Below are 11,904 nucleotides of genomic sequence, written 5' to 3'. Positions count from 1 at the left end.
CGCTGTTTGTCTCCTCTCTTCAGAGCCGCCGTCATTTGTGAAGAAACTGTCAAAGATGACGGTGATACTGGGAGAGGAGGTGACCCTTGTGGCCAATGTTAAAGGCTCTGAACCCATTACTGTGTCCTGGGTTCAAGACAAGGATCACATTCTCAGGGACGGTGACAACAGGAAAATCACCTTTGAGAACAACAAGGTCGCTCTTAAAGTCTTTAAGGCTGATGCAACCACGGCAGGCAATTACACGTGCCAACTCAGAAACGATGCTGGGAGTGTGGAGTGTTTCGCTAACTTGACTGTTCTAGGTTTGTAATCATATAATTCTCTCTTTCTCATGCAGTTTTTGTTTCCTTCCTTCGTCCTGCAGGTTTGATTAAGAACATGTTCTGCTTCTTCTGTTAATTCCAGAACCTGCTAAGATAGTGGACAAGCCCGACGCTCTGAGCGTGACAGCAGGCGACATGGCCGCCCTGGAGGTCAAAGTGTGTGGAACCCCAGAGCTGATGCCGAAGTGGTTCAAGGATGGTGTCGAGCTGGCTTCTGGGAGGAAATACAAAATCTCCTTTTCTCAGATGATTTCCAGCCTGAACGTCCTTTCTGCTGAGAAAGTGGACTCAGGAGAATATACATTTGAAGTCATGAACGAGGTCGGGAAGGATCTGAGCAAAATTAATCTCACTGTTTTAGGTTGGTGTCCCCTTTCTTCTTTGATGACTGGTGCTGGGTATCGACCAGTTAGTTACTTTCTATGTTCTTTTTTATATCTTACCTACTTTAAACATGTGGTGGTTCTAGACCCTTTCAATTGGCGGCGGCAGACTGGGACCACCTGTAATTTTAGGGGAACTAAATACATTAAACGCCCCTTATGTTTGGCTCTTCACAAGACTAACGAGACGCTCATTCAGTGTTAACGTACATTATATCCATCCCTTCTTATAAATACAATTTCTCGTCTCAGGGGATTAATGCGGGTTAACAAAACGTACAATAATATTGGCCTTTATTTGGGGGCAAGAGGACCACTGGTCTCCCTTAGAACCCCCGTTGTCGCCTAATCGAAATGAAAAGCCACAAGAACTTTAACGAAATAAAGTTCGCACAGTTTGACTTTGGTCACACCCAGCCTGGTCACTGACGGCACATTTACTCCTGTGTTTGTCCTGATGCACCATTAACGTTGTCCTCCCCTACAGATAAGATCATACCCCCAACATTCTCCAGGAAGTTAAAGGATTGCAACGCGGTCATCGGGGCAGCTGGAGAGATGGAGTGCAAAGTGTCGGGCTCCACGCCTTTCACCATCTCGTGGTACCACGATGGGGAGGAGATACAGAGTGGACCCAACTATGAGCTTGCTTTCAGTAACAACAGCTGCACACTCAAAGTGTCCACGCTGAAGCTGTCCGACTCTGGAGTGTACAAATGTAAAGCTGTCAACAAGGCTGGATCCAGCGACACCACAGCGGCCTTCGTCGTAAAAGGTCAGAAAGACATTCTTATATTAATGACTTAATGAGGCGGAGCTTTACTGTTATATTCTTGTACAATATGAACCTTTGAGATGTAGTGGAGAAGTAGAAGTACTCCTGTTGAGTAAAGGCACCTCAGATGTATACTTATAGACAATACTTAAGTACATGTACTTAGTTACTTGTCCTGATAGAAGTAGTTTGAGTCACGACAGGTACATCTTTAAGTACTCGATATCACCACGTTTCATATTGTTGACATATACAAATATTTGTTTGTATCACTCCATGAATCAGAAAATACTATCAACAGCCATGTTTTTAGTAATAACATTTAGAAATCAGGGTATAAATAAACAAACCCCTCAGAAAAATATAATATAGAGAGAACTCCTTCAGTGAAACCAGGATCTACAACACCATCAGATCATGTCCACCAGAGTCCACCATGTTTGACCCGTCTCTGTCCTCTGGTACCCAGAACCCCCGTCCTTCGTGGTGCCTCCTCAGCCGGTGGAGGCTATGCCCGGTTCCGATGTGACCTTCTCCGCCATGGTGAAGGGCAGCGCCCCCCTCAGGCTGAAGTGGTTCAGAGGAACCAAGGAGATCCTGTCTGGACACGGCTGTGAATTCTCCCTGAAGGACAACCAGGTCCTGCTGGAGCTCTTCAGAGTGGATAGATCTCACGGCGGAGAGTACACCTGTCAGGTCATCAACGACGCCGGGAAGGAGAGCTGCCCCGTCAACCTCACCATCAAAGGTCAGTCTCTGAATAGTCTGTGTCCCCTGATGATGGCTCGAAACCATCCTCTGTGTCCTCTGATTATGTCCTGGTTCTTAACTAGTCTGTGTCCTCTGATGATGTCCTGGTCCTAAACTAGTCTGTGTCCTCTGATGATGTCCTGGTCCTAAACTAGTCTGTGTCCTCTGATGATGTCCTGGTCCTAAACTAGTCTGTGTCCTCTGATTATGTCCTGGTCCTAAACTAGTCTGTGTCCTCTGATGATGTCCTGGTCCTAAACTAGTCTGTGTCCTCTGATGATGTCCTGGTCCTAAACTAGTCTGTGTCCTCTGATGATGTCCTGGTCCTAAACTAGTCTGTGTCCTCTGATGATGTCCTGGTTCTTAACTAGTCTGTGTCCTCTGATGTCCTGGTTCTTAACTAGTCTGTGCCCTCTGATTATGTCCTGGTCCTAAACTAGTCTGTGTCCTCTGATGATGTCCTGGTCCTAAACTAGTCTGTGCCCTCTTGATGATGTCCTGGTCCTACACTAGTCTGTGTCCTCTGATGATGTCCTGGTTCTTAACTAGTCTGTGTCCTCTGATGTCCTGGTTCTTAACTAGTCTGTGTCCTCTGATGATGTCCTGGTTCTTAACTAGTCTGTGTCCTCTGATGTCCTGGTTCTTAACTAGTCTGTGTCCTCTGATGTCCTGGTTCTTAACTAGTCTGTGTCCTCTGATGATGTCCTGGTTCTTAACTAGTCTGTGTCCTCTGATGATGTCCTGGTTCTTAACTAGTCTGTGTCCTCTGATGTCCTGGTTCTTAATTAGTCTGTGTCCTCTGATGATGTCCTGGTTCTTAACTAGTCTGTGCCCTCTGATGATGTCCTGGTCCTAAACTAGTCTGTGTCCTCTGATGATGTCCTGGTCCTAAACTAGACTGTGTGCCCTCTGATTATGTCCTGGTCCTAAACTAGACTGTGTTTCCTCTGATGATGTCCTGGTCCTAAACTAGTCTGTGCCCTCTGATGATGTCCTGGTCCTAAACTAGTCTGTGTCCTCTGATGATGTCCTGGTCCTAAACTAGTCTGTGTCCTCTGATGATGTCCTGGTTCTTAACTAGTCTGTGTCCTCTGATGTCCTGGTCCTAAACTAGACTGTGTGTCCTCTGATGATGTCCTGGTCCTAAACTAGTCTGTGTTTCCTCTGATGATGTCCTGGTTCTTAACTAGTCTGTGTCCTCTGATGTCCTGGTCCTAAACTAGTCTGTGTCCTCTGATGTCCTGGTCCTAAACTAGTCTGTGTCCTCTGATGATGTCCTGGTTCTTAACTAGTCTGTGTCCTCTGATGTCCTGGTCCTAAACTAGTCTGTGTCCTCTGATGATGTCCTGGTTCTTAACTAGTCTGTGTCCTCTGATGTCCTGGTCCTAAACTAGACTGTGTTTCCTCTGATGATGTCCTGGTTCTTAACTAGTCTGTGTCCTCTGATGATGTCCTGGTTCTTAACTAGTCCGTGTCCTCTGATGATGTCCTGGTCCTAAACTAGACTGTGTTTCCTCTGATGATGTCCTGGTTCTTAACTAGTCTGTGTCCTCTGATGTCCTGGTCCTAAACTAGTCTGTGTCCTCTGATTATGTCCTGGTCCTAAACTAGTCTGTGTCCTCTGATGATGTCCTGGTCCTAAACTAGTCTGTGTCCTCTGATTATGTCCTGGTCCTAAACTAGACTGTGTGTCCTCTGATGATGTCCTGGTCCTAAACTAGTCTGTGTCCTCTGATTATGTCCTGGTCCTAAACTAGACTGTGTGTCCTCTGATGATGTCCTGGTTCTTAACTAGTCTGTGTCCTCTGATGATGTCCTGGTTCTTAACTAGTCTGTGTCCTCTGATGTCCTGGTCCTAAACTAGTCTGTGTCCTCTGATTATGTCCTGGTCCTAAACTAGACTGTGTGTCCTCTGATGATGTCCTGGTCCTAAACTAGTCTGTGTCCTCTGATTATGTCCTGGTCCTAAACTAGACTGTGTGTCCTCTGATGATGTCCTGGTTCTTAACTAGTCTGTGTCCTCTGATGATGTCCTGGTTCTTAACTAGTCTGTGTCCTCTGATGATGTCCTGGTTCTTAACTAGTCTGTGTCCTCTGATGTCCTGGTTCTTAACTAGTCTGTGTCCTCTGATGTCCTGGTTCTTAACTAGTCTGTGTCCTCTGATGATGTCCTGGTTCTTAACTAGTCTGTGTCCTCTGATGATGTCCTGGTTCTTAACTAGTCTGTGTCCTCTGATGATGTCCTGGTTCTTAACTAGTCTGTGTCCTCTGATGATGTCCTGGTTCTTAACTAGTCTGTGTCCTCTGATGATGTCCTGGTTCTTAACTAGTCTGTGTCCTCTGATGTCCTGGTTCTTAACTAGTCTGTGTCCTCTGATGATGTCCTGGTTCTTAACTAGTCTGTGTCCTCTGATGATGTCCTGGTTCTTAACTAGTCTGTGTCCTCTGATGTCCTGGTTCTTAACTAGTCTGTGTCCTCTGATGTCCTGGTTCTAAACTAGTCTGTGTCCTCTGATGATGTCCTGGTTCTTAACTAGTCTGTGTCCTCTGATGATGTCCTGGTTCTTAACTAGTCTGTGTCCTCTGATGATGTCCTGGTTCTTAACTAGTCTGTGTCCTCTGATGATGTCCTGGTTCTTAACTAGTCTGTGTCCTCTGATGATGTCCTGGTTCTTAACTAGTCTGTGTCCTCTGATGATGTCCTGGTTCTTAACTAGTCTGTGTCCTCTGATGTCCTGGTTCTAAACTAGTCTGTGTCCTCTGATGATGTCCTGGTTCTTAACTAGTCTGTGTCCTCTGATGATGTCCTGGTTCTTAACTAGTCTGTGTCCTCTGATGATGTCCTGGTTCTTAACTAGTCTGTGTCCTCTGATGTCCTGGTTCTTAACTAGTCTGTGTCCTCTGATGATGTCCTGGTTCTTAACTGTCCTCTGTGTGCCCCTCAGAGCCGGCGTCCTTCTCTAAGAAGCTGAAGGACGTGTCGGTGGAAAAGGGTAAAGCCTTGACGTTGGAGTGCTCGTACATCGGATCTCCTAAAATCACGGTGACGTGGTTCAAAGACGGCCAGCAGATCTTCTCCTCCTACAAGTACAACGTGACCACGACGGAAAGCTCCTGCATCCTCGAGTGTCTGAGCACCGACGACAAGGAGGCGGCGGGGAGGTACTGCTGCGAGGTCTCCAACGACGCCGGGAAGGACTCGTGCGACGCCGCCGTGTCCATCCTCGGTCAGTTCCTCCTGGAGGACCCTCAGTGGTTCTGGTCTGGGTTCAGCCTGGAGAGAATCATTTAATAATAATAATATAATAATGACACAGCCGGGGTTAAGTTTACAAGAACAAACTGAGATTAAAGTGGTACATTTATGAGAAATACACTGTTTTTTATTCATAGAACCACGTGTTTGTTTGATGAACCTCATCGTGACTGCCGTGAACTAATCAAATTAAACTTTCTTATTAATCGTATTCATCAATCAGGAAATACTTTCAGCCCAGAATCATCCTCAGCTTCCAGACTTTGTGTTGTGAAGACGTTGATCCAAACCTGCAAAGTGAAGCAATGTTCCTTTTAAAAAAACTAAAAATATCTCAGAATTTATGGTTTCATATTTAGAGAAATTCAAGAAATTAGAGAAAATTTCTTGCAAAAGTAGGATTTTATAATTCTTGTACATTTACCACTTTAATCTCGTAAATTCTGATTTTTGTTCACGTAAATATTTGTATATATTTCTTTCTCTGATATCTGTCTGAATGTACCTGCGTGTCCTTTGCTGCCATTAGCTTAGCTTAGCTTAGCTTAGCGCAACTCACTGGATCTCTATGGGACCAGTAGCTGGCGATCGGTCCAACTGGTGGTTCACAGAGCCGCGTTGTGACGGTCAGTACCCGCGTCGACCAGCAGGGGTCGTGGTTCTCACTGATTGTGTCCTGTTTGTGACCTCAGAGCCGCCGTACTTCGTGGAGTCCCTGGAGCCCATGGAGGTGACGACCGGAGACGGCGTGTGTCTCAAGTGTCAGGTGGCGGGAACTCCTGAGATCAAGGTGTCCTGGTTCAAGGCCGACGGCAAAGTCCGGTCCAGCCCCACCTGTAGGTTGGAGTACCTGAAGGGCGTGGCCTGTCTGAAGCTCAGCAAGGCCACCAAGGCCGACATCGGAGAGTACACCTGCAAGGCGGAGAACCAGATAGGCTCCGCCTCCTCCACCTGCAAACTCAATGTGCTAGGTGAACACCTGACTCCTCCCGTCCACATGACATTCACACCTGTTACGTCTTTATTCAACGATCCGCTCAAAAGACATCCAAAGATAAGATAAATAAATACAAATCGAGTGGAAGAAATGAAACAAAGAAAATGATGACAGTGATTTAATTAATCTATGACACTGAGCTTATTTATAGTAATATAACTTCATTTATGTATCATGTAGAGAACATTCACTGCTTTATATATTTCTTTATATGGAAGTAATTTTATATAATTTAATAAGAAAAATTACTTAAACAACACTGTAAAAATACTCCTTTACAAGTCCTGAATTGCAAATGTTACTCAAGTATTAGCAAAAGTATTAATAGCTAAGTGATCATTTATGCATTTCATGTACTGTAAGTAATGTTTTTGTGAAGTAAGCGGTCCCAGTTGTTGTCATATAAACGTCGTAGCAGTATAAAGTAGCATCATTACCTGTCGCTATAAGTAAGCGTCCTTCCTTCTTCACCTCCTCCAGCGGCCAAATCGCCGCCGTCCTTCCCGAAGAAGATCACCAGCCTGCAGCAGACGGAGGGTCAGGCCGTGCGCTTCGAGTGCCGCGTCGCCGGCTCGTCGCCCGTCGAGGTGTCGTGGCTGAAGGACGGCGAGCCGCTGAGGCCGGGAGACGAGTTCTCCATGCTGTACGACGACAACACCGCCGTGCTGGAGATCAGCCGCGGGGAGAAGAGGCACTCTGGGGAGTACACCTGCGTGGCCAACAACAGCGTAGGCTCCGCCTCCTGCAGAGCCAAGCTCACTCTGCAAGGTCTGTGCATCCTGCTGATTGGTTGGTTTAATGTTAGGGTGTAAATACAGACTACCGGTTGGTTGGCTCAATGTTAGGGTGTAAATACAGACTACCGGTTGGTTGGCTCAATGTTAGGGTGTAAATACAGCCCACCGGTTGGTTGGCTTAATGTTAGGGTGTAAATACAGACTACTGGTTGGTTGGCTTAATGTTAGGGTGTAAATACAGACTACCGGTTGGTTGGCTCAACGTTAGGGTGTAAATACAGACTACCGGTTGGTTGGCTTAACGTTAGGGTGTAAATACAGCCCACCGGTTGGTTGGCTTAACGTTAGGGTGTAAATACAGACTACTGGTTGGTTGGCTTAATGTTAGGGTGTAAATACAGACTACCGGTTGGTTGGCTCAATGTTAGGGTGTAAATACAGCCCACCGGTTGGTTGGCTTAATGTTAGGGTGTAAATACAGCCTACCGGTTGGTTGGCTTAATGTTAGGGTGTAAATACAGCCCACCGGTTGGTTGGCTTAATGTTAGGGTGTAAATACAGACTACCGGTTGGTTGGCTTAATGTTAGGGTGTAAATACAGACTACCGGTTGGTTGGCTTAATGTTAGGGTGTAAATACAGACTACCGGTTGGTTGGCTCAACGTTAGGGTGTAAATACAGACTACCGGTTGGTTGGCTTAACGTTAGGGTGTAAATACAGCCCACCGGTTGGTTGGCTTAACGTTAGGGTGTAAATACAGCCCACCGGTTGGTTGGCTTAACGTTAGGGTGTAAATACAGACTACCGGTTGGTTGGCTTAATGTTAGGGTGTAAATACAGCCCACCGGTTGGTTGGCTTAACGTTAGGGTGTAAATACAGACTACCGGTTGGTTGGCTTAACGTTAGGGTGTAAATACAGCCTACTGGTTGGTTGGCTTAATGTTAGGGTGTAAATACAGCCCACCGGTTGGTTGGCTCAACGTTAGGGTGTAAATACAGCCCACCGGTTGGTTGGCTTAACGTTAGGGTGTAAATACAGACTACCGGTTGGTTGGCTTAATGTTAGGGTGTAAATACAGCCCACCGGTTGGTTGGCTTAACGTTAGGGTGTAAATACAGACTACCGGTTGGTTGGCTTAACGTTAGGGTGTAAATACAGCCTACTGGTTGGTTGGCTTAATGTTAGGGTGTAAATACAGCCCACCGGTTGGTTGGCTCAACGTTAGGGTGTAAATACAGCCCACCGGTTGGTTGGCTCAATGTTAGGGTGTAAATACAGACTACAGGTTGGTTGGCTTAATGTTAGGGTGTAACTACAGACTACCGGTTGGTTGGCTTAATGTTAGGGTGTAAATACAGCCCACCGGTTGGTTGGCTTAACGTTAGGGTGTAAATACAGACTACCGGTTGGTTGGCTTAATGTTAGGGTGTAAATACAGACTACCGGTTGGTTGGCTTAATGTTAGGGTGTAAATACAGACTACCGGTTGGTTGGCTCAATGTTAGGGTGTAAATACAGACTACCGGTTGGTTGGCTTAATGTTAGGATGTAAATACAGACTACCGGTTGGTTGGCTTAATGTTAGGGTGTAAATACAGCCCACCGGTTGGTTGGCTCAACGTTAGGGTGTAAATACAGCCCACCGGTTGGTTGGCTCAACGTTAGGGTGTAAATACAGACTACCGGTTGGTTGGCTCAACGTTAGGGTGTAAATACAGCCCACCGGTTGGTTGGCTCAATGTTAGGGTGTAAATACAGCCCACCGGTTGGTTGGCTCAATGTTAGGGTGTAAATACAGCCCACCGGTTGGTTGGCTCAATGTTAGGGTGTAAATACAGACTACCGGTTGGTTGGCTCAATGTTAGGGTGTAAATACAGACTACCGGTTGGTTGGCTCAATGTTAGGGTGTAAATACAGACTACCGGTTGGTTGGCTTAATGTTAGGGTGTAAATACAGTCCACCGGTTGGTTGGCTTAATGTTAGGGTGTAAATACAGACTACCGGTTGGTTGGCTCAATGTTAGGGTGTAAATACAGACTACCGGTTGGTTGGCTCAATGTTAGGGTGTAAATACAGACTACCGGTTGGTTGGCTCAATGTTAGGGTGTAAATACAGACTACCGGTTGGTTGGCTCAATGTTAGGGTGTAAATACAGACTACCGGTTGGTTGGCTTAATGTTAGGGTGTAAATACAGACTACCGGTTGGTTGGCTTAATGTTAGGGTGTAAATACAGACTACCGGTTGGTTGGCTTAATGTTAGGGTGTAAATACAGACTACCGGTTGGTTGGCTCAACGTTAGGGTGTAAATACAGACTACCGGTTGGTTGGCTTAACGTTAGGGTGTAAATACAGCCCACCGGTTGGTTGGCTTAACGTTAGGGTGTAAATACAGCCCACCGGTTGGTTGGCTTAATGTTAGGGTGTAAATACAGCCCACCGGTTGGTTGGCTCAATGTTAGGGTGTAAATACAGACTACCGGTTGGTTGGTTCAACGTTAGGGTGTAAATACAGCCCACCGGTTGGTTGGCTTAACGTTAGGGTGTAAATACAGACTACCGGTTGGTTGGTTCAATGTTAGGGTGTAAATACAGCCCACCGGTTGGTTGGCTTAATGTTAGGATGTAAATACAGACTACCGGTTGGTTGGCTTAACGTTAGGGTGTAAATACAGACTACCGGTTGGTTGGTTCAATGTTAGGGTGTAAATACAGACTACCGGTTGGTTGGCTTAATGTTAGGATGTAAATACAGACTACCGGTTGGTTGGCTTAATGTTAGGGTGTAAATACAGACTACCGGTTGGTTGGTTCAATGTTAGGGTGTAAATACAGACTACCGGTTGGTTGGCTTAATGTTAGGATGTAAATACAGACTACCGGTTGGTTGGTTCAATGTTAGGGTGTAAATACAGCCCACCGGTTGGTTGGTTCAATGGTTGGTCGGCTGTAGCTCATGGGGAGCGAGATGGAGGATCCTGAGAGCAGAGTAGTTATTGAGATGTTGTGTTCTTGACTCTTCCTCCTCCTCTTCTCCTTCTTCTTCCTCCTCCTCTTCCTCGGACTCTGCAGAACCCAGATACCCGCCGGTCTTTGACAGGAAGTTGTCGCCCCAGGAGGTGACTGTGGGCGACAGCGTGGAGCTGGAGTGTCACATGACCGGCTCCACCCCCATCAAAGTCACATGGTCCAAAGATCACAAAGACATCCGGCCCGGGGGGAACTACCAGGTGAGCTGCGTGGAGAACACGGCCCACCTGACCCTCCTGAGGGCGGACAGAGGTGACACGGGGAAGTACTTCTGCCACGCCGCCAACGACGTGGGCAAAGACTCCTGCTCCTCCGACGTCTCCGTCAAAGGTATTTCAGCCCCTCTTCTTTACCTCTCAGCCCCGTCTGAGGGCGTTTCTCTTGTGTGGAGGAAACACACCTTCTCCTCTTCCTCTTCTCCTTCCTGTACTCCTCCTCCCATCTCTGAGCCCCCTGCGGACCCCCTCTTCTTTACCTCTCAGCCCGTCTCTGATGGCGTTTCGTTTCTTTTGTGTGGAGGAAACACGCCTCCTCTCCTCACCGCCACTCTCTTCTCCTCCTCCTCTTCCTCCTCCTCCTCCTCCTCAGAGCGTAAAACCCCCCCGGTGTTCACCAAGAGGCCCTCTGAGCGTGTGGAGGACACGGAGGGCAAGCTGGTGAAGATGGAGGGCCGCCTCACCGGCTCCCAGCCCGTGACGGTCAGCTGGTTTAAGGAGGAGGAGGAGCTCTGCAGCTCCGAGCGCTACGACGTGAGCTTCCAGAGCAACGTGGCCGTGCTGTGCATCAAGAGCAGCCGCGTGACGGACAGCGGCCGCTACCGCTGCCACGCCTCCAACGAGGCGGGCGGGACTTCCTGCGACATCATCGTGGGGATCTCAGGTGGAGAACATCTCTTTTTGTGTCTCTTTCTTCGGTTCCTCTCCTTTCTTCTCTTCCTCGCCTTCCTTCTCCTCTTTTTCCTGTTTTCCCCCCTTCTTTTCTCCTCCTCCTCTTCCTCTCCTCCCTTCTCCTTTTCCTCTTTTCCTTCCTCGTCTTTCTCCACCTTCCTTCTGTTATTTAGAGTCGTTTTAGCCGACATTGAAGGTCTTCTTTAACTTTGTGCATCTAAACATGAGGAGATCTTTATATATATTTACGTGATGTATAGTAATATATATTTACGTGATGTATAGTAATATATATGTATGTTTTACATGCTCAGATGTTTGCTCCTGAGTTGGTGTCTTCTTGCTTCAGTCAGTGCTCACGTCTCTCGTCTCTCGTCTGTCCTCCAGAAGCCAGGAAGCCGCCGGTGTTCGACGTCGCCCTCAAGCCGCTGACGGTGGACGAGGGAGACAAGCTGAGTCTCCGGTGTCACGTCTGCGGCTCCGCTCCGCTCAAGATCCAGTGGATGAAGGACAGGAAGGACCTGACGTCCACCGGCAGCACCAGGATCAGCTTCACCGACGGGACGGCCTGTCTGGAGATAAGCTCCGCCTCCCGACTCGACGGCGGGGACTATCTGTGCAAGGCCAGCAACGAGGCCGGCAGCGAGTTCTGCAAGGCCAAGGTCACCGTCAAGGGTAACGGAGACTATTAGGACACCTGTTATATATAAATATAACTATATGCAGTAAACAGTGTTGTAACGTTGCACCTTGTTGT

At 47.4% G+C, this 11,904-nt stretch overlaps 1 protein-coding gene across 1 annotated transcript in view; it reads left to right on the top strand.

The window, feature by feature from the left end:
- Positions 1 to 11,904, top strand: part of ttn.2 (titin, tandem duplicate 2) — a 197,493-nt gene that overhangs the window by 55,983 nt on the left and 129,606 nt on the right. The window contains exons 60-69 of the mRNA XM_034561708.1: positions 24 to 305; positions 409 to 687; positions 1,197 to 1,484; positions 1,954 to 2,232; positions 5,180 to 5,461; positions 6,183 to 6,461; positions 6,968 to 7,255; positions 10,303 to 10,590; positions 10,849 to 11,139; positions 11,535 to 11,822. Of these exons, the coding sequence (XP_034417599.1) occupies positions 24 to 305; positions 409 to 687; positions 1,197 to 1,484; positions 1,954 to 2,232; positions 5,180 to 5,461; positions 6,183 to 6,461; positions 6,968 to 7,255; positions 10,303 to 10,590; positions 10,849 to 11,139; positions 11,535 to 11,822 (2,844 nt within the window). The remainder of the gene's footprint in view (positions 1 to 23; positions 306 to 408; positions 688 to 1,196; positions 1,485 to 1,953; positions 2,233 to 5,179; positions 5,462 to 6,182; positions 6,462 to 6,967; positions 7,256 to 10,302; positions 10,591 to 10,848; positions 11,140 to 11,534; positions 11,823 to 11,904) is intronic.

The sequence above is a fragment of the Cyclopterus lumpus genome, chromosome 21 (genome assembly GCF_009769545.1).
Source record: "Cyclopterus lumpus isolate fCycLum1 chromosome 21, fCycLum1.pri, whole genome shotgun sequence".
Classification (NCBI taxonomy): domain Eukaryota; kingdom Metazoa; phylum Chordata; class Actinopteri; order Perciformes; family Cyclopteridae; genus Cyclopterus; species Cyclopterus lumpus.
The sequence above is the reverse complement of the archived record's forward strand: the minus strand, read 5'-3'. Positions and strand labels throughout refer to the sequence as shown.